Source organism: Panthera onca, chromosome D3 (genome assembly GCF_046562875.1).
Source record: "Panthera onca isolate mPanOnc1 chromosome D3, mPanOnc1 haplotype 2, whole genome shotgun sequence".
Lineage (NCBI taxonomy): Eukaryota > Metazoa > Chordata > Mammalia > Carnivora > Felidae > Panthera > Panthera onca.
In genome coordinates this window covers 15,638,076-15,657,482 of record NC_138350.1, presented here as the reverse complement: position 1 = coordinate 15,657,482, position 19,407 = coordinate 15,638,076, and the positions used below count along the sequence as shown (strand labels likewise).

General features: G+C 45.7%; 1 protein-coding gene across 3 annotated transcripts in view; it reads left to right on the top strand.

Annotated features, from left to right (window-relative positions):
• SPPL3 (signal peptide peptidase like 3) overlaps positions 1-12,942 on the top strand; it is a 138,368-nt gene extending 125,426 nt beyond the window's left edge. For all 3 annotated transcript variants that reach the window (XM_060612465.3, XM_078435708.2, XM_078435707.2), the window contains 5 exons: positions 7,892-7,998; positions 8,259-8,422; positions 9,174-9,373; positions 10,358-10,467; positions 11,119-12,942. In XM_060612465.3, the coding sequence (XP_060468448.1) occupies positions 7,892-7,998; positions 8,259-8,422; positions 9,174-9,373; positions 10,358-10,467; positions 11,119-11,190 (653 nt within the window). In that variant the 3' untranslated portion in view covers positions 11,191-12,942. The remainder of the gene's footprint in view (positions 1-7,891; positions 7,999-8,258; positions 8,423-9,173; positions 9,374-10,357; positions 10,468-11,118) is intronic.
• The last annotated feature ends 6,465 nt before the right edge of the window (positions 12,943-19,407 follow it).

Sequence of the window (19,407 nt, the reverse complement as noted above, 5' to 3'; positions counted from 1 at the left end):
CTAAATAAAAACTATCAGTATTACTGTTCGTTCATCTTCAAATGTTACACATATTCAGAAAATATTTAATACTGAAATATTATATAAAATATGTATAACTTTATAAATACATAATTTGTTTGTATATAATTGTTGTCATAGTTGTTGTTCATCACTTTTATTGAGTGCCTACCATATACCAAGCTCTTGAGACTCAAAAGTAGTTCCTGGAGCACCTGGATGGCTCAGTTGGTTAAGCACCTGACTCTTGATTTCAGCTCAGGTCATGATCTCATGGTTTGTGGAACGAGCCCTGCATCTGGCTCTGCGCTCACAGTGCAGAGCCTGCTTGAAACTGACTCCCCTCTCCCCTCTCCCCCTCCTGCCCCCACTCCTGCTTGCACATGCTCTCTCTCTGAAAATAAATAAATGAACTTTAAAAAAAAGTTCCATGAGGTTGCAGACCACATTACCCCTTAGATTTATTTAGAGGCCTTTAATGAGTCAGAATGGAAAACAGTGTCAAAATCTGCCTGACCATGTGATAATTCATATTTGCTGATTTCTGACCGGTTTGGTCTCTTATTTTAGCATCTTAAATTGCCTTATAAAAAAACATTTCTGTGATCATTTGCTTTGGAACGTATATAAGCATCCTGAAGTGCAGTGTTTAGGTTGTTTGTTTGTTTGTTTGTTTTTGAGAGAGAGAGAAGGAGAGGGAGAATCTTAAACAGGTTCCATGTGTGTGTTCTGTCTCAGGACCGACCGTGAGATCATGATCTGAGCCAAAATCAAGAGTTGGACGCTTAGCCGACTGAGCCACCCAGGCGCCCCAGTGTTTAGGATTTTTAAGTAGTTACCAGAACTATTAAATTTCCCAAATCTAGTATCAGTGCTTGCAGTATTCTTGTGGATTGGTGTTTGATACTTCAGTGCTTGTGGAGGTTGATAAAGAATAAGTTCAGAAAAAGAAGTTAGATCTGAAATCACATAAATTGCTTGCCCGGCTTATTGTAGAAGAGTAAATGCCTATTTTTATATACTAGGTATTAAGAGTATTGACGAAGTAGCAAGTGTGTGTGTTTGACTTTTCCGGAGATTAAGTCTTGATTTCTGCAGAAGAATGACTTGTTAACCTGAAAAGCATGTAGGTGATTTTGAAAGACTTTCAAAGAGCCTAATCTCTTTTTAAATCTGTTACAGAAAATTAGGGAGTCTTAATCATGATAATGACGGGAGTAGAGATAGTAAGTATTAGTCCACATCAATTTCATAGCTGCTTTTATGATTATATCCTTCAGTCTCACCTAAATCAGTGCTTCCTGATGAGAAAGCAGGCAGCACAGACATTTCTCCTCTACTACTTTTGAACAAAAACTATTTAGAAATGCTCGTTAGCTGGTTAATACCTAAACCAGATTATTTCAGTCCATATAAAATGACTTTTAGCTATATATTCTGAAGAGAAACTGTTTTATGCTAATGTCCTTAAATGAAAGAGTCCACTTCTGTAAACACCAATCCATAAGAATACTGCAAGCATGATGATTCTCCCCGTACAAATATTATGTGAAATGAGATGATAAAAGCTTCAGGTGCCACTGCTTTGACTAGAGTAATATAGGGCAGTCATCACCTGAATCATCACCACATCGATTCATCTCAACACTGGCAAACCCAAAGTCCTTCTGATGACAAATGGTATGGAAATTACCTTGAAGTCTTGGGGCACCTGGGTGACTCATTCGGTTAAGCGTCAGACTTCAGCAGGTCATGATCTCAGCAGGTCATGATCTCATGGTCCAATCCATGGGTTCGATCCCCACGTCGGGCTCTGTGCTGACAGAGCCTGGAGCCTGCTTCAGATTCTGTGTCTCCCTCTCTGTCTGCCCCTCCCCTGTTTATGCTCGTTCGCTCTCTCTCTCTCTCTCTCTCTCTCAAAAATAAACATTAAAAAAAATTACCTGAAGTCTGTCAGCCCCCTCTGTGGTCTGAGGTTCTCTGTAATCCCACTAACTTTTGGTGACTCTGCTTTCGTGGAGCCCTTTATTCGTGTGTCCAGACACACATGATACTATTTATAGGTTTTGCTGAGGGTTTTAAATTTACCAAGCTGCTGACCCAAAAAGGGATACCTCTCAAAACAGCAAGCAATGTTCTTTATACTCTCGTCTACTCTTCCCAGGCATTGCATAGAACAGAAAAATACCTATTTTCTAGTAGTATGTCACTAAAAAAGAAAAAGTTGGCATGATAGAAGGTGACATTCTTTTCAAGATACACTGATTTATACAGCCATCTGAAACACAGACTTGAGAACAAGTCAGCAGAATTTTCTTCATCGTACCTTTACAGGCAGGGGCAGGGGCCAGGGCCAGGCTTACTAGACTCGCTGACAGCAGAATGGGGTAAGCAGTTGTCTGTAAGATAGCTGCAAAGTACGTTTCACTGCAACACTTCCTCTAGACTGTGGGGCCGATAGAAAGCTGCCCATAAGAGGCAACTTTATTTTCCCAGTGACCACCATCAGAAATACATTTCCATCATGAAATTCACCTGACAGCTAAAATTCTGAGTGTCCAGTGAGGTTCCCCAAACCCTAATCAACCCTAACATGTAGACGTTTCCATCACCTTTTGTCATTATTGATATTCCCCAATATATATTTATCCAGGAGTCTCTTCTCCCTGCCAGTTTGCACTGGTTGAACTTCCCGTGACCAAGAGTAGAGTTTTCCCCACCCCCAAAAAAAGAACTTTTGAGCTTTTTTAAAATTTATTTTGATGATAGTTTTTAATATTTATTTTTTAGAGAGCGGGGGTGGGGCAGAGAGAGAGAGAGAGAAACAGGATATGAAGTGGGCTCCGCACTGATAGCAGAGCCTGACACAGGGACAAAAAACTCACCAACCATGAAATCATGACCTGAGCCAAAATCAAGAATCAACCGCCTAACCAACTGAGCCACCCAGGCGCCCCCAGTTTATATATTTTTGAGAGAGAGAGAGAGAGAGAGAGGGCGCGCGTGCTCACCCCTGCGAGTGAGGGCAGAGAGACTGGGAGAGAGAGAGAATACCAAGCCCACGGGGCTCGAACCCACGAACCGTGAGATCACGACCTGAACCGAAACCAAGAGTTGGATGCTCAACCGACTTAGCCACGCAGGCGCCCCTGAGCTTTTCTTACAATTACTGTTTCTCAGATTCTAGTGTTTGATGTTTGTTTTCTGCTGTTACAGAAAATGTAGCTTTCTAGCCATGGTCTTTAATGTTTTGAAATAGGTTCTTCTCTGACATGGAAATTATCTTTACAGACTTCTCTACACAATCAGAAATCATCTTGTAGGCAGTGATAATTTGGTAGTAGAATTTTTTTGAATGAATGTTTCTCAATTAAAGCCTGTTCTTTGAAGTTAATTTAAAGTGAAGACAATTATAAATGTGGTTGTTTTAGGGCAAGGCATGAAGTATGGTTTTTAAAAAAAATTTTTTTAATGTTTATTTTTGAGAGAGAAAGAGACAAGAGTGTGAGCTGGGGGAGGGGCAAAGAGAGAAGGAGACACAGAATCTGAAACAGGCTCCAGGCTCTGAGCTGTCAGCACAGAGCCCGATGCGGGGTTTGAACCCATGAACCGTGAGATCATGACCTGAGCCGAAGTCAGACGCTCAACCGACTGAGCCACCCAGGTGCCCTGGCATGAAGTGTGTTTTCAGGCTTTTATATACTAAGAAGCGTTAATAGTAAGAAGACGTTTCAGTGTGTTCTTGAACTAAATCTAGAGTTTTATCTACTTTCAGTTTCATCTGGCAAATTAACCTTTTAAATTTGGGCAATCTTGAGAGAATTTGACCAATAGGTGGTATCCTGCATTAGCTAAAAGCTGATGAATCTTGTGCACACACATTTACTGTTCAGGGATCGTTAAACCAGGTTCACAGTGTGGATCCACTGACCAGCTCAGGGACTAGAAGAGTCTTGAACAGATGTCTAGTTCAGCCCCCTCATCTAATACACTTGGTACTAATCTGTGATTAGAAAATGTTCAGTGCCAAAAATCTAGCAATTGATTTGTTTTCTTGTTTTAAAATGCTAGACGCTGGTACTTAGTCCACATAGGGCTTAGCTATTTACAGATGCTTTATCTTAGAACTGAGCACTGCTTAAGAACTTACAGGTTGCATGTTGCTTTTCAAGAACGTTTTGGCTTGGTTTAGTGTCATTGTCTTTGTCCCTGACCCTACTGGTTGTGGAAGATAAAGCGACACAAAGATTATATCGATACTAAGTTGAAAGTAATTCTAGACAAGTGGCTAAGATTAATAATTTACTACTCTTAACGTTTTTGGTTAATTTTAAATGTAAATTAACCCAAAGTGAAGATTGTTGGTAAAGCCATTTGGGAGAGTCTTGAGTCTCTCAAGCAGCATGGAATGAGGGAAAGTTATCACTTCTCTTAATTTTGGCTTGGAAAAGTGCTAAGGAGGAGGTAAGATTATGAAGAGTTACTTGAATGAAAGAATGGAGAAAAAGAGAGGCAAACTAGAATACTTGAGGGCATGTTCCTGTGATGTGACAGATTGTGGCAGTGTTCTTTTGGGGGTAGGAGTGATACTCGTTATCTGAAACAGTCAGAAGGGATGCATTCTGCTTCAAATGTGGAACTCACAGCACAGCTGGCGACGCTTGGTTGCCATGACTGGGAAGAGGGTATTGCTCAGCTTAACTGGAGAGGAATAGGAACAAAGGAAGACAGACTCTGGGGACACGCCATCCCGTGAGTTGTGCGCAATGCTGTGGGACTTATAATTAGACTTGATCCATCAGAGTAGGGAGCCTAATGACTGTAAGGCAGGAAATGATGCAAAGTGAATTGTTTACAGTGGCAGTGAAGAGTAAGTGGGAAGGACAGAAAGTGAAGAAGGACGCACATCAAACTAGGGAAGTGTGACCGAGGTGTGCTGTAACAACAAAGGGTGGTACACAGAATGGCAGTGGATGGAGTGCACGTGATGAAACACTGATAAATTGAAAACGAATCTAGAGTTTTTCTTGTATGGAAGATTAGAGATAGAATGACAATGTCCCTGAGCAGTTCTGTCTTGTCCGTGTTTGGTTGTGACTCAGGTGGGGTAGGATCAGCATAAGAGGAGTGACAAAGCAATGAGTGGATGCTTAGACCCTGTGGCCTGTAAAGGCTTCTCCCAGTTTAGGGTTAAGGGACTGTATGGTAAATTGAAAAATTCTGGAACGGACCAGTCACCTGCATGTGTCACAGAGGCATATACATTTAACCTTGGGAACCTGCCCCTTTGGTTATCATCAGTCAGCCCTCTGACCTTTACTGCCACACACTTGTCCCTGGTCTGTCCATTAGGCTTTCATCTCTTCCTTTGTTCCCTTGGTGCACTTTGTACCCCACGTTTGCACTTGTAAGTTCCTGAACAGATCGCTTGCTACCCTACTGCCCTCACCCCTTCCTCTGCCCCAGGGGCTTCCCACCCTCCGCTGACCACTGTTGTTCCTCAGGCCAGCTGAGCTTATCCCTGCCAGTGCCCTGTTTATCGACTCACAGCACAGCCAACTATTTGTTTCTGGAGATCATTATAATGGGAAACCCTGTTTAAAAAAAATGCATATGGGTTGATTATATCGTGGGCCTTGGTTCTGTTCTTAGAAATTTATAAAAAAATAAAGGAGACCCTAGTAAAACAAGCACATCCTAGATTATCGTAAAATCAGAAATTATGTTCGACCACATCTCTCCAAAATGCATACTGCAGTACACAGCGTGGAGATCACCGAGTGCTTGATAACAGTATGACAGAGGAAGAATAAAGATAGTTTGTTCTTTTTCCCAGTGTTAGCACTGTCTTCCAGGGTTAGGAATGGTCTTTCTCCTCTTTTGTTTGTGCAACACCATTCCCATGGTAGGAACTCCCCAAACATGCGTTGAGTTGACATGTCCAGGGTCTGCCAAACTGCTGTATTTGCCCACTTAGCTACATGTCCTGACAGTTTACCACCAATTCTATTAAAATGATACACATCTGTAATCTGGCCTCACTTTTCTAACTTTCCTTGGAGTAATTTTAAAGTAGATGGAACATAATTTTTCATTCATTCTGGAAATATTTATTGAACATCTACTCTGGTAAGTGCTGGGGCTTCACAGAAAGAACAAGCCATGGTTTTGGTCAACCAGGAGTACCAAATTTAAGGAATAAATTTGCTTGTATATAAATAATCACACTTGTTACAGAATGGGTGAGCAAGTTGAGAGAGATTTCAGAGTTCTGTGGTGTCAAAAAGAAAAAAATAAAACCCTACTTAATCTGATAGATCAGGAAAGACTCCCTGTTCTGACCTAAGAATGAGGATAGGGGCACCTGGGTGGCTTAGTCGGTTGGGCGACTGACTTCGCCCCAGGTCACGATTTCATAGTTCATGAGTTTGAGCCCCGCGTCGGGCTCTGTGCTGACAGCTTGAAGCCTGGAGCCTGTTTGAGATTCTGTGTCTCCTCTTTCTGCCCCTCCCCCGCTCATGCTCTGTCTCTCAATAATAAAATGTTAAAGAAAAAATTTTTTTTTTAACTAAAAGAATGAGGATAGATTTTCTAGGTAAAGGAGCTTGAGACAGGGCCTTCTGTGGAGAACAGGAAGGAACACAGTGGTGTTGAGAGGTGTGATCGGTGCACACTGAGGGCGGGGGGCCGCACAGTGGAGAGCAAGCACCCTCCTGTGCTTCCCTGTCAGTGCCTGGCCGCGTTGTCGGACTCTCATCCCACTATCCTCCCACTACCGTGAGGATCCACTGGAATTGTGTAAGCAGCTACGGGACCTAATCAGACCTGTGTTTGAGAAGAATGGAGGAGGAGAGCTGAAGACAGGGAGAGACCATTCATCTGCCAGACCTGTTCTAGAGTCCCGTGGTACAGCAGGGAACCATGCCCTCAAGGACCTGACATTTTAGTTGAGAGAGAATGAAAAAAAAATTATATACATACACACACGCACACATACGGCATATGTCAGATTTTGAGAGGTACAAGAGAAAAAGGCCAGGATAGAAGAATGAATTGCTGAGTAAATAAAAGGGGGCTTAATCTTGGGTATGGGCAGATGCTAAAGTCAGGAGCAAGGAGGAAGTATCCTCAGGGGTGGGGGAGACAGGAAACAGAGCTAAGAAGTCCTAAACCAGGCCTGGCTTAGAGCTTTATCATTCAAAAAAAAATTTTTTTTCAGAGAGCACATGCACATGGGTGAGTGGCAGAGGGAGGGAATCTTAAGCAGGCTCCATGCTCAGCACTGAGATCGACACGGGGCAATATCCTACAACCCTTGGCTCATGACCTGAGCTGAAATTAAGAGTTGGACACTCGGGGTGCCTGGGTGGCTTAGTCAGTTGGGCTACCGACTTTGGCCCAGGTCATGATCTCACAGTTCGTGAGTTCGAGCCCCGCGTCGGGCTCTGTGCTGACAGCTCAGAGCCTGGAGCCTGCTTCAGATCTGTGTCTCCCTTTCTCTCTGCCCCTCCCCTGCTCATGCTCTGTCTCTCCCTCTCTCAAAAATAAGTAAACATTTAAAAAAAAAAAAAAAAAAAAAAAAAGAATTAGAAGCTTGACTGACTGAACCATCCAGGTACCCCAGAGCTTTATTATTCAAAACAATCTCCTGGGTCTTACACAGTTGAGCACTATCCAAGAGCATGAGAAAAGGGATGTCCCCGGAAACCAGCCCGTCAGAATGGGCTAAAGTGGGCACTTTGCACAAGTAGGGTGTAAATGTCTTGGAGCTTAAACTGGGCTGCTTGACTTTTGAGGGGACTTAGAGACTGTTAGGTTTATAAGCAGAATAGCTTGTGGAAAGAGGATGAGTCTACTCCACACTGACCAGTGTCTGTGGCCTCCTCCCCAGCCCTGGCCATGGGTCTCTGTGTCGCCATGATCGCCTTTGTCCGCCTGCCCAGCCTCAAGGTCTCCTGCCTGCTTCTCTCAGGGCTTCTAATCTATGATGTCTTTTGGGTAAGTGTCTGTTTCCCTGAAGCCACTGCTCTCTTCTGTGTTTAATTGGAGTACGTGTGTGTCTCTTGGGGTGGGGGGAGAGCAGGCAGGCAAAGTTCTCTGCCCTGGGAGCAAAGATTTTCTTTCACCTCCAAAACATGCAGTCAAAAAAGCTTGATGATGTAGTATTCTGAGACTTTGCTCTTAAGAACGAGGAGGGCTGATGCTGAGATCAGGTTGCTTCTAGCTCCCTCTGTTGAAGACGTCTCTCCATTCGGCAGGTGTTTTTCTCCGCCTACATCTTCAATAGCAATGTCATGGTGAAGGTGGCCACACAACCGGCTGACAATCCCCTTGACGTTCTATCCCGGAAGCTCCACCTGGGGCCCAATGTTGGGCGTGATGTTCCTCGCCTGTCTCTGCCTGGAAAACTGGTCTTTCCCAGGTAGGACTAGCATGTTGGGCCTCATCTTGTGATGGTTAATACACTGTCTTCTCCCTGTGCCTCTGTGCTCCTTGATTGGTCTTTGTCATCAGCATTCTTATCCTAGACTGGAAAAGGGTTGTGAGTCATCTGTCCATTATATAAATGAGAAAGAGAATATTGATTTGACTTGCAAAGATTTGTAACTAAATGATACAGGTGCTACTTTTTATTATTGATTAACGTTCTCAAATAACCATATGTTACTACTGTTACCATATTTTGGAGTTGGCTGGAGGGAATTCACAGGAGAATCTGGATCCTTTTTTCTTCTAAGATGTTTGTAAAAATATGTCCTAATGCTAAAATTATACAGTGGCTGGTAATATAATCTTGGAAAAAATTGTGCTGCTTTAATATCCGTGTCTGGTAGTAGTCAGGTGCTTGTTTGAAGTCACAGCAGTGAATGTGTGACAAATACTGAATTGCTTGACATTTCTAGAGGAGACAGTACTTAAACAGACGACTTTAGCAGTCACTTTAGAGGTGCTCTCTTAAAGCAGTGAGGGAGCCTGGTTAAAGACATTCATCGTCAGTACTCTTCTGGCTTGTAATCTCTAAACTCTTACAAACTAGTGCTGTCCCACCGCTAGAGATTGCCTCCCATTCAGGTAAGTCCAACTTCTTAAAAAAAGCTGACAAATGACTCTGCACAGGAGGAGAAATGGGATTGTTGAGGGTGGCATCCCTGACCTGTGCCACTGCATTCCAGCTCCACCGGCAGTCACTTCTCTATGTTGGGCATTGGGGACATCGTGATGCCTGGACTCCTGTTGTGCTTTGTCCTTCGTTACGACAACTACAAAAAACAAGCCAACGGTGACTCCTGCGGTGCCTCTGGACCCGCCAATATCTCTGGACGCATGCAGAAGGTCTCCTACTTTCACTGCACCCTCATTGGATACTTTGTAGGTAAGACAGTGGGAGAGGCACGTGATCCACTAACTGTCCTCCAACCCGTGGAGTTAAATCAGGTCTTCTAGCTGTAGACGCTGGATGGAAGGAGTGCAGTAACTGTGGTTGCTACTACAGACGACCACGAAGGACAAGTAACAGTGGCCTGTGAGATGACAGGTGCTGTCCTTACTGGTCAGCCCGATCCAGCAGTAATCTCTGAAGAACATTGGAAGAAGAGTATGGTCAGTTCTACCACACAGTGATCATGGATCAGTCTGTGTGCCTAATTAAATCTTCAGCTTGAAGTTAATCCATGTCTTGCTTAATTTCCCATTTTTTTAAACAGGTATTTCCCTTCATTTGTTCTAATATGTTTATCACCTCTAATCTCAGACTCTCACTAGGCTAGTTTTTCTCTAGGCAGCTCACTTACGGACCAACAGTAAGAGACCTGTGTGATTGGGCTAGGAATAGCGGTAACCTGTCTGCACCTACAATGGCTACAGCATAGTGGTTCATTTCAGTACAAAAACTCAGAGACAGGCATGGCAAGTGGTGTTAGCCCCACTGAACAGTAGAGGAGGCTGAGGCTCAGAGAGGTGAAGTGCCGTAGCCAGGGTTACACAGCTTTTGTAAGTAGCAGAGTTGGAACTTGGACCTAGGTCTTTTGCCTCCGAGTCTGGCATCACATACCTCACAAGACTGAGGAAGACCAGGCACGCTCAGTGCGGAAGTGAGGGCTTGAACCAGGAACCTGAGCACAGAAAGGGGCTTGAGCCACTCACGCGTCCTTGCAATGCTAGCATTTTTAAAGCTGTAGTGTTCCACGCTTCTTTAACTGCTAGGGCTGGGCATTTCATACCCTACCTATTGGACAGAATGTGTCACAGTAGAGCTGTCCAGTCTGAAGACCCTGGCAAGCAGCAGCCATATTACAGGTTCTTTTCTCTCGGGGCTGGCCCCTTGGCATTATTCACGAGTGTTTTTCTCTCCTTATAGGTCTGCTCACCGCTACTGTGGCATCTCGCATTCACCGAGCAGCCCAGCCTGCCCTTCTCTATTTGGTGCCATTTACCTTATTGCCACTCCTCACGATGGCCTATTTAAAGGTGAGAGAAGCAGTTAAAAACCTGTGAAAGCAATAACTTGGCATATATTCTCCTTGCCAGAGGTGGTTCTCCTTAAGCCCCAGAGCTCTTGGTCTTGACAGTGGGTTGATGGGTTTTTGCTAACCTGGTATTAGCAACCTCTTCCAGACTATTGCAGCCACTGGCAGAAAATGCTAGTGAGTTAGACTACTCACACCACCTGGTCATGGATGGACTAACTGAAATCCCTAGAGCTCAGCTGCAGAGACTTCCTGTTTCCCTTAAAAGCAGCGCCCTATTGTCACTTAACAGCTTTTTTAGTACTCTGCCTTAAAGTTTGGAAATAAGAAATGTATGATTACAGCTAGACTTGGAGCATTACCTTACAATATTTGCATTATCCCCATTTTACAGAGGAGGAGGCAGAGAGGCAAACTAACTCGCCTTTAGCATCTCACTGAGAAATGAGAGAACTTACACCCTTCTTGGCGTAAGGGGCCTAAGAGCTCTTCTAGTGAGTTCTTCAAAGAATGGTGGTTATCTTTCAGTGCATGAAATTGAAATGTTCTTTGATTCTCTGCAGAAGCAGTGTGGTCTGAGCTCAAAAAGGACTTGTAGATGTGTGTGGCTCACGTTTAAACCTGTAACTTAGTGAAGTTCCTTCTTTCCCAGGGTGACCTTCGGCGGATGTGGTCTGAGCCATTCCACTCCAAGTCCAGCAGCTCCCGATTCCTGGAAGTATGATGGATCCCAGAGAGTGACCAGAATGGCCATCTTAGTCCTTTTCTGTCAACGCGTGGTTTTGTTTCCTCTTAGCGCTGGCCTGGTACTCAGAGATGTACCTGTTTAAGGAACTGACGTGTGACTGGATTTTGCGTTTGCAGGGAGCTTGTTTGCAGGAGCGAGGTGCTGGAGCCCTGCTTGGTTCTTTCTCTTCCTGCCGTTGTAGAGGCGGAGCCCCTCCTGAAGTGACAGGCCCTCCCCAGCGCTCCTTCCTCCCCCGTTTTTATGAATCTGCACCAGACTGTTACCCGTGGGGGATGGAGATGTGACTGTTGAAAACTGACAACGGCAAGGAGTCGTTCTGTACCTTTTGAACACTAAAAGGATGAAAAATATTAGCAAACCGAAGTTTCTTCAGTGAACCCTCAAGAACTTTGGGACCAGTTTCCTATGGGGGACTCAGTTTCAGAGAACTGAGACAGAAGCTCTTCTGTCGTTCTATTCTTTCCTTTTTTTGGATTTATTAAATATTTTCTGTGGTGTGAAGTGACTTATTAAATCCACAGACATTGAGTGACTTCTTACAACATAAACATAAGAATTTGTTGTAATGAGTTCATGTCCACCCAGATGTTGTGTTGGCAGTGAACGAGGGCACGGTTTTTATACATACACACACACGCACATAGGTATATATGAATAAACAAAAATTAAAACCTGCTAAGATCATGCTGTGTAGCAGACAGGGACTTGCTGTAATTTTTAGCATGTAGAGCAGTTTACTCTGGCTTTCTTGTATATGGATAAGCTGCTGTCTTTCCCTCCACAACTGAACGTGCAGTTAAAAACCAGTATAGTATTTGTACTGATATACTCATGGACTTTAGGGGGCTCTCATTTGGTTTTGATCAGTGTAGCAAATTAGGGATGAAAAGTTAAAACTTTTTGGCCCTTTTTTTGTTTGTTTTTACAGGCTTCTCCCTTGCAGGGTTTTTAGTAGTTTCTTCTTGAACCAATGCATGTAATATAGCAGCAGGTGTCTTTGTGCTTTCTGATCATAGTAATGTACTACTTGTAAATACATTTTTCTATTTTCTATTTTTTTTTGTATTTTTTTTTTTTTTGGCATTTTGTTTCATTGGTGTGCTGTATTTTCCATGCCCTCACTCCTCCTTTAAGAAAAAAAAAGGAAAAAAGCAACACGATCCTGTCCTTGCTGTTGTGATTATGGTCTTGGTTTACCTGTGGTGACAACTGGGTGTTGGGGACAAATGTCAAATGCCCCGCTGAGCTGGGCCCTACGTTCTAGGAGTTGTGGAAGGAGCGAGCTGCTCTGTCCCCTTAGAATCTGACCGTGTGCTGTGGTCTTTGCTGGAGAGCTGGCATTCTGGTAGTAATTTAAGTGTGATCGTGTCAGCTCGCCTTTGTCTCAGCAGCCCCAGCCCGGTAAGAAATTGCCCACTGTACAGGCAGAGAGAATCCTGGCTACCTGACAGCAAAGGTCGGAGAAGGGCCCACGTGTCCTGATTTCTCCCTTTGGCAGGTGACGTGCCTCTGCCTCAACCTGTGTGATGAACTGGTGTGCTGGGCTTCCCGTTGCCAGAAGCCACGGTGGACAGAGCTCGTAGGCGGTGCGCGTCGCAGGGCGTGAGGGCGGGAAGCGATCAGGATGGTGCGTTCTTCTGTTGTGTCTTCAAATCCTGCTGAGGGCTGTTTTGTTTTTTGTGTTCTGTTGTTTTTGTTTTTGTTTTTTTAATAAATGACTCCTTTCTAGCCTTTGTCACCTCATCTTCACTTTTGGTTGTTGGTACCACACAGAGCTCCCGTCACCTCCTACCTGCTGTGCCTGTTCCAGAAGACTGATGGGAAGACCCTGTCTCCAGACAAGGTCACCCGTGGCTCTGGTTCAGTCCTAGAGATGTCAAAGAATTGAAGCTTCCGTTGCCCACAGACTCATAACAGCCTCTGGATTTGGTGAATACCAAAGGTACACTCATGTGCTCGCTGCTCATCAGCTGTATCCTTCCTCAGCCCTCGAGGATGCTAATTAAACAAGGCAGGGGGTGGGGGAACTCTTCCAAAGTGACTAAGTGCTTGTAATGGTTAGAGGTAGTATCCTGGCAGTGATTATCTTTATTTAACTATCTTTTCATGAAAAACCTAAAATCCGGACAATATAATTTTTTGTCATCCTTGCTCCTGTGCAGGTTTAGGGGGAAAAGTACCCACACGGGTCTCCTGAAAGTAATTTGGATTCCAGCTGCTAGTCCTCAAAGCCCTTAAAACTTTGGCACAGGAACCGCAAATATTCCCTTTGTTTTAAATCAACCACAAAAGACACATTAGAATTTCCCCTGGTTCTGGAAATAACAGGACTCTTGGGGGGCAGGGAGCAGCTACAGTTATAGCACATTATTTCAGTTTCTCCTTACAATCTTCTCCCCTCCCCTGCCTCATACAGACTTCTGTCTTCCTCTTATTTTTTCTGTTTTCTCAGATGCTCTGATTTCTGGTGTTTTCTAAGAAGTCTTGTTTGCATTAGGCAAGGCATGTTGACAAAGTTCTAGCACAGTCCCCCTTTCTTCCTCTGGTCTGGGTCTGAGGTTCTTCCACCTCCAGAGAGACTGCACTTTGAAACTCTCATAGTAACTGTCTTCTAATTTGAGCTAATGAAGATAAGACAGCAAAGTTTACCCAAAGTCTTGTATGTTCCATCACTGTTATTACAGCTTCTGTTTTTCTGAATAAGACAACTACACGGCGCCTTGTGTGGGGATGGTGCAAATCGGCACTGGGGGCCTTGGGGGGGGTGCCTTTGTAGCATGCCAGCACAGGCCTTGGTTAAACAGGTAAGTTATGTTACCTACAAGAAAAAAGGCTAGTTCTCTGTGAGGCTGGAGCGAAGGGAGTTCTGTTTTGTCAACAAAGTGTTAAAAATAGATTCTGCCGTGTCTGCAGAGCAGCTCTCACGTTACCGCTAACCAGATCCAGCGTTGTATGTAGACATTTGTGTTTGGTGAAGGCCAACATTTACGTCAGAGCCTCGGAATGTAATCGTTTTGTATATACATGAAGCGCACTCCTCAGGAATCTCGACTGCGGTTCTTTTCCCTGGAAGCAAGGCAGGCCAGGCCACACAGGCTCCGAAGGAAAGCAACGCATCCTACTTCTGGTGTTCCAGCACACGCTGGCCTGCACGGCCTCCTCCCTTCGCTCCGTCACATCACCTTGGCAGTTTCCAGCCGTGAAATCACTTCAAGAACAGTGGCTCTTAACGCAGGTGTCAGCCTTGCCATGGAGTCTGTATGAAGTCGTGCAGATGTGGCCACAGAACCCGGGCTCTTCTCTCTTCCGGGAGGGATAAGCCAGGTAAGACCTTTTTTACCCAGGAGTTATTTCTATTCTGGTGCAATTTACAGACTGCTCCCTGTTTCCAAGACTGAATGAACTCTTCACTTCTGCAGGTTCGGAGTCTAACTTCTCATGTGAATGGAGCCTCTCCCAGAACAGTACTTTGTCCACTCCTCCTTTTCGGCCATGTAATCGGTTTCCTCCTTGGCCTTTCCTTTGGAACTCAAACCCTTTCCCATCCATAGGTGGTAATTTAGTCATGTTTCAACTTAAGCCGTATCAGGCACTGGCTGATACCGGGGAACAAAACCCAACAGCCGATGCCCTACTTTAGTGGTCTGCTGCAGGGGCTGCTTAACCATGGAACGTTGTCCCCGCACATGAGGTTACCCAGCAGCACAGCGCTGAGTTTCAGAGTGCGTCAACCTAAAATTGTCAGGAGGCAGTAATAAGCAGAGGTGTTTATTTGGGATCAAGGAATTGCAATTCGGGGTACACCGATTTGGGTAGCATCCCAAGTAGTGTCCCACTAGGGGGCAAAAACCAGAGGATTTTTTTGAGTGAATAGATATTGTCTACGAAGAGTTCTCATTGGTGTTGGCGGCAGACAACTAATCTTGGCAGAACATAATGGGTTGTTAAGGCTGTCCCCTGGAAGGCAAAAGCTTGTCACTGTAGCAAGTTGCAGGTCCCAGCAGAGTCCTTGGGAGTATCTGCAGTTTAGCCCAGTTCACGTCCCCACCTGGTGAGGATGTGCCTGAGGCCCACCTCCTTAATGGCCTCCCGGCTCCATTTTATTTCACCTTTGACAAGTACATTCTAGAGCTTTCAGTCCAGGACTCTGGGCTTTCCCATAAATAGCAAAGACATAGTTGGGGATGCTTGTTTACGGGACTGGATGCGCCCAGCTAACAAAGTTGAAAGCAGAGTTATAACCATGGTGCAGAAGAAGCCATGTTCCTGACTAAATGTATAAATGACAGCCAAAGGAAGCACCGAGCACATTCTGTCTCTGAAGCATTGTTTGGAAGTCTCACTACCAACAGCCAGCAGTTCGTTTGTGGCAATTCTAGCTTTCTGCAGTGCTTTCTAGTGGTGAGCACTTTGGTGTGCTATAGAGCTCTTGGATACTTGAATTATTAAAAATTCATGTGGTGGACTCAGGCTTATGGCTCCTCTCATTTGGATGCTGCATAGTCAGTTGTTTAAGTTCCAAGAAGTCTATCCCCTGTTAAGTAGAACTGTGTAACTTTCCGCTGGTTCGCAGGTGAACAGTGGTCCTGAAATAGAGGAGTCCGTGAGCTTGCTCCAGCCCCCACTGAGTCCTGGGATCCTCACTAGATCCACAAGACTGAGGAACGGGAACCAAGTTAGGGAGAGGAAACAAGGCTTGAGACTGGGAGTCGGGAAGTATGCCAACCGGTGGGCTTTTGCCTCGTGAGGAATGAAAGAAAGGAAGGGGTGTCCAGAGAACAAAGAGATGGAGAGAGGGCAGCAGGGTGGCCACATGCCAGCATCCCAGCCTCTGGGTTCTGAGTGCCAGTTCCTCTGCCTTGCCGAACAGACTGGCTCCAAGCAAGTTACCTATCCGCCTTCTTTTAAAATATTTTAACGTTTATTCACTTTTTGAGAGAGTGCGAGCAGGGCAGGGGCAGAGAGAGGAGACACAGAAACTGAAGCAGGCTCCGGGCTCCGAGCTGTCAGCACAGAGCCCGATACGGGGCTTGAACTCACGAACCGCGAGATCATGCCCTGAGCCGAAGTTGGGCGCTTAGCCAGCTGAGCCGCCCAGGTGCCTCTGCCTATCCACCTGCTAATGAGACCGTTCACACAGCTCACCTGGACTTTGAGATGCAGGTAGCATGTGTACCTAACTTACGGCCTTTGTAGTTGAACCTTTTCCCCTAGAGACAGTGGATTTCCTCATACTTCAGTTGGTGGGTATGCAGTAGCACATCCTGGGCTGCTGTGCCCACTTACGCAGGCTTCCTGGGGAGGGTAGACGGCTAATTTCAAGAGAGAGGTTAAGGACCTGCTAGTACAGGAAGGAGCACCACTGGCCTCCAAGATGACAAAGCACTGTATGGATGACAGCGGTGGAGACAGTTGGCAGCTCGGGCCATGAGCCCCAGCCCTACCCAGAAGCTCGGGGAATGGAGAGACACCCTCCCCCATTCTCCACTGCCCTGGCCCTTTCAACAGCCACAGGTGCAATCAGGGCCTGTGCCACTGGATGTCACCTAATGTGTCCCCCTGCTGCCATCCGGTCTGGCCTTCACCGTGGTCTTCACGGAGCTGTTCTGCCAGCAGGTCCCCTGCTGTGCCGTCCCGGTGCAAGGTGGCTGGGACTAAGAGTTGGGAAGAACCCTCTGCCATACTGGATGGAGAGGATGGGGACCGGAAGGAGACCCCTCAGCTTTTGACCTGAACAGCTATTTGCCGGAACTGAGAGAAAGGAAAGATAAAGGAGAAGAGTTCTGGTTTAGCCAGTAGAGCAGCTGAAGATAAAGAACTGGGATGTCTTAAAGATAGAAACATACATTCCCCGAGGCTTTAAATACCAAGGTGAGGGCAATAGTGAGAGGCAGGAGAGTGGCTCCCATGACATTCTGTGTGGTAAGGCATCAGCAGCAGTTAGCCTCACATAGCCACATGTGGCCTGGGGTTGGTGACAAAGCCCCTCTGAACCTTGGGGATAACAATGCCTTATTTAAAGGGGCACCTGGGTAGCTCAGTCGGTTGAGTGTCCAACCTTGGCTCAGGTCATGATCTCACATTCCTGACTTTGAGCCCCACATCAGGCTCTGTGCTGACAGTGCAGAGCCTGCTTCAGATCCTCTATGCCTTTCTCTCTCTGCCCCTTCCCCAATCATGTGCACTCTCTCACAAATAAACGTTTAAAAATCTAGCCTTTAAAAAATAGAATATTAAATGAATACTAGGCACTACACTGGTCTATTGAGTTTTCATGTATTCCACACAATTTACCAGTCTTCACGGAGTTAGAATACAATTAAGATAACCCTATTTAAACAGATGTCACACTTTCATTATCTAAACAACCACAGCTGCTGTAAATGCTTCCAGTTCATCACTGAAGAAACTGGTTATCTTTCCACTGTTGAGACGTGAAGAGAGAGCTGGCATTTGAATCCTAGTCCAGTCTTCCAAAACAGAATGGATTCTGCGTAGGTACTAGGATCTTTACCATAAAACCAGGCCAGACCAGGGTCTTGACATTTTCCTGTAAGCACCGAAGGACTTGATACAAAGCAGGGATGATGGTGTAGCAGTTTCCCACACGTGCATATCCTGGGATGTCTGGGTGGGACCCAGCGGTATGCCTCTCCCTGGCTAAGTTTAAGGAATGGCCTCCCAGAACCTTTAGAACCTTCCCTTAGCCATTCATTATGAGGCAGCTTCGGCCTTAATTTTTTGCAGCCCAGACTGAGCAGAACAGAAACGTGACGTGTCCCCACATTAGTCTTTCCAGTAACACAGTTGGGATAGGTTCTGCCTCATGGGTCCTTAAACATTTTGGCCGCCTAGGCCAAGGGTATCAACCTGTAACCAGATTCTGCGAACAACCACTGGTGACGTTTTCACTTTTTTGTAGTACATTCCTTTTCCATAATAAACGCCACATATGCCCTCTTTTACACTGGTGTACTCTAGAGTCCTGCTATGTGTTTTGAGGGAAAAGTTAACCGCTGCACTGTGAAACCACCCCTTCAGTCATTGTGGGCTTGTAGTAGCTCCCAACTCTGTAGGCTTTTCTTGAACACCTTTGGAACAAAAGACTCAGTGGGCCAAACTTCCAGTCTGTTTTAAAATAAAGAGCAGCGTCATTCTGAGCCACTTGGCTGCAGTCCACAAGATAGAAGGGGAACAGGAGCCAGTGTAAGTAAAAAGTAAGAATGCCTTTCTCTCTCTGCGCCTCTGCGCCAGCAAGCATTTGGAAAATGATCCTCAGGGACAAGGTGGGGAAGTCAGGGCTGAGTATCACTGATACTCCTACGTCATTGTTGTAGTGGATTAATAACTGGTTGAATGGCTCTGTTCCACATGAGCAGAGGAATGGCCTGGCAGTAACTGGGAGGAACGGCCTGGTCTTTGTCTTGAGCCTCGCCCAACGTTTCTCTTGCCAGTGTGGCTCAGGACACGACTGCCAGGCTAGCAAAGCGGAAGAGGACAGGAAGCAAGGAGAAAACGTAACCATGATCCAAACAGAGCTCAGAGGGCCGGGACAGGTCATTAAACACCGGGAAGTTGGATGGAGAGAGTCCTGGCAAGTGATAGCCAGACCCCAGAGATGAGGACCGCCTCGCCTGACAAGAGTCCTCTGAGGTGAGTGCCACTACCGCCACCAGTGTTACAGAGGAACTCGCCAAGCCCCCAAGATCCGGCAAGTGGCAGAATTCGCTCTAAACGCTGGCCTGTGACCTTAACCACTGTACTTCCTGCCCAGCACAGAACTACAGAGAGTCCCCACCCTCAAAATACAGCTAAGTCATTAGACACTCTGTCACGGCTCTCGGGCCTACTGGGTCCGAAACATCTGAAGCCCAGCCACTGCCCAAAGCAAATAGTGATCGTTGCAACCACCTCTGCCTGGATCTTCCCAAATCCAGCGCATGTTCCACCTCTGGGGGCCAAGATGGTAATCACCTCATATTTTTAATAAAACCTCATGATACAGGGAAGACGGATTTTATCATCCATTTCACACACCAGAAAAAGGAGTTTCAAGGTCAGATGATCTGCCTCAGGTCTTCCTGCCCCCTTGCCCAGCTTATCGGAAAGTAGTCCCACCCAGGTTTTGTAGATAGGACTTGTGTGGCTTAAACCAAGGGGGTGGAGGGCCCGTAAACGGGGCACTGCGCAAAC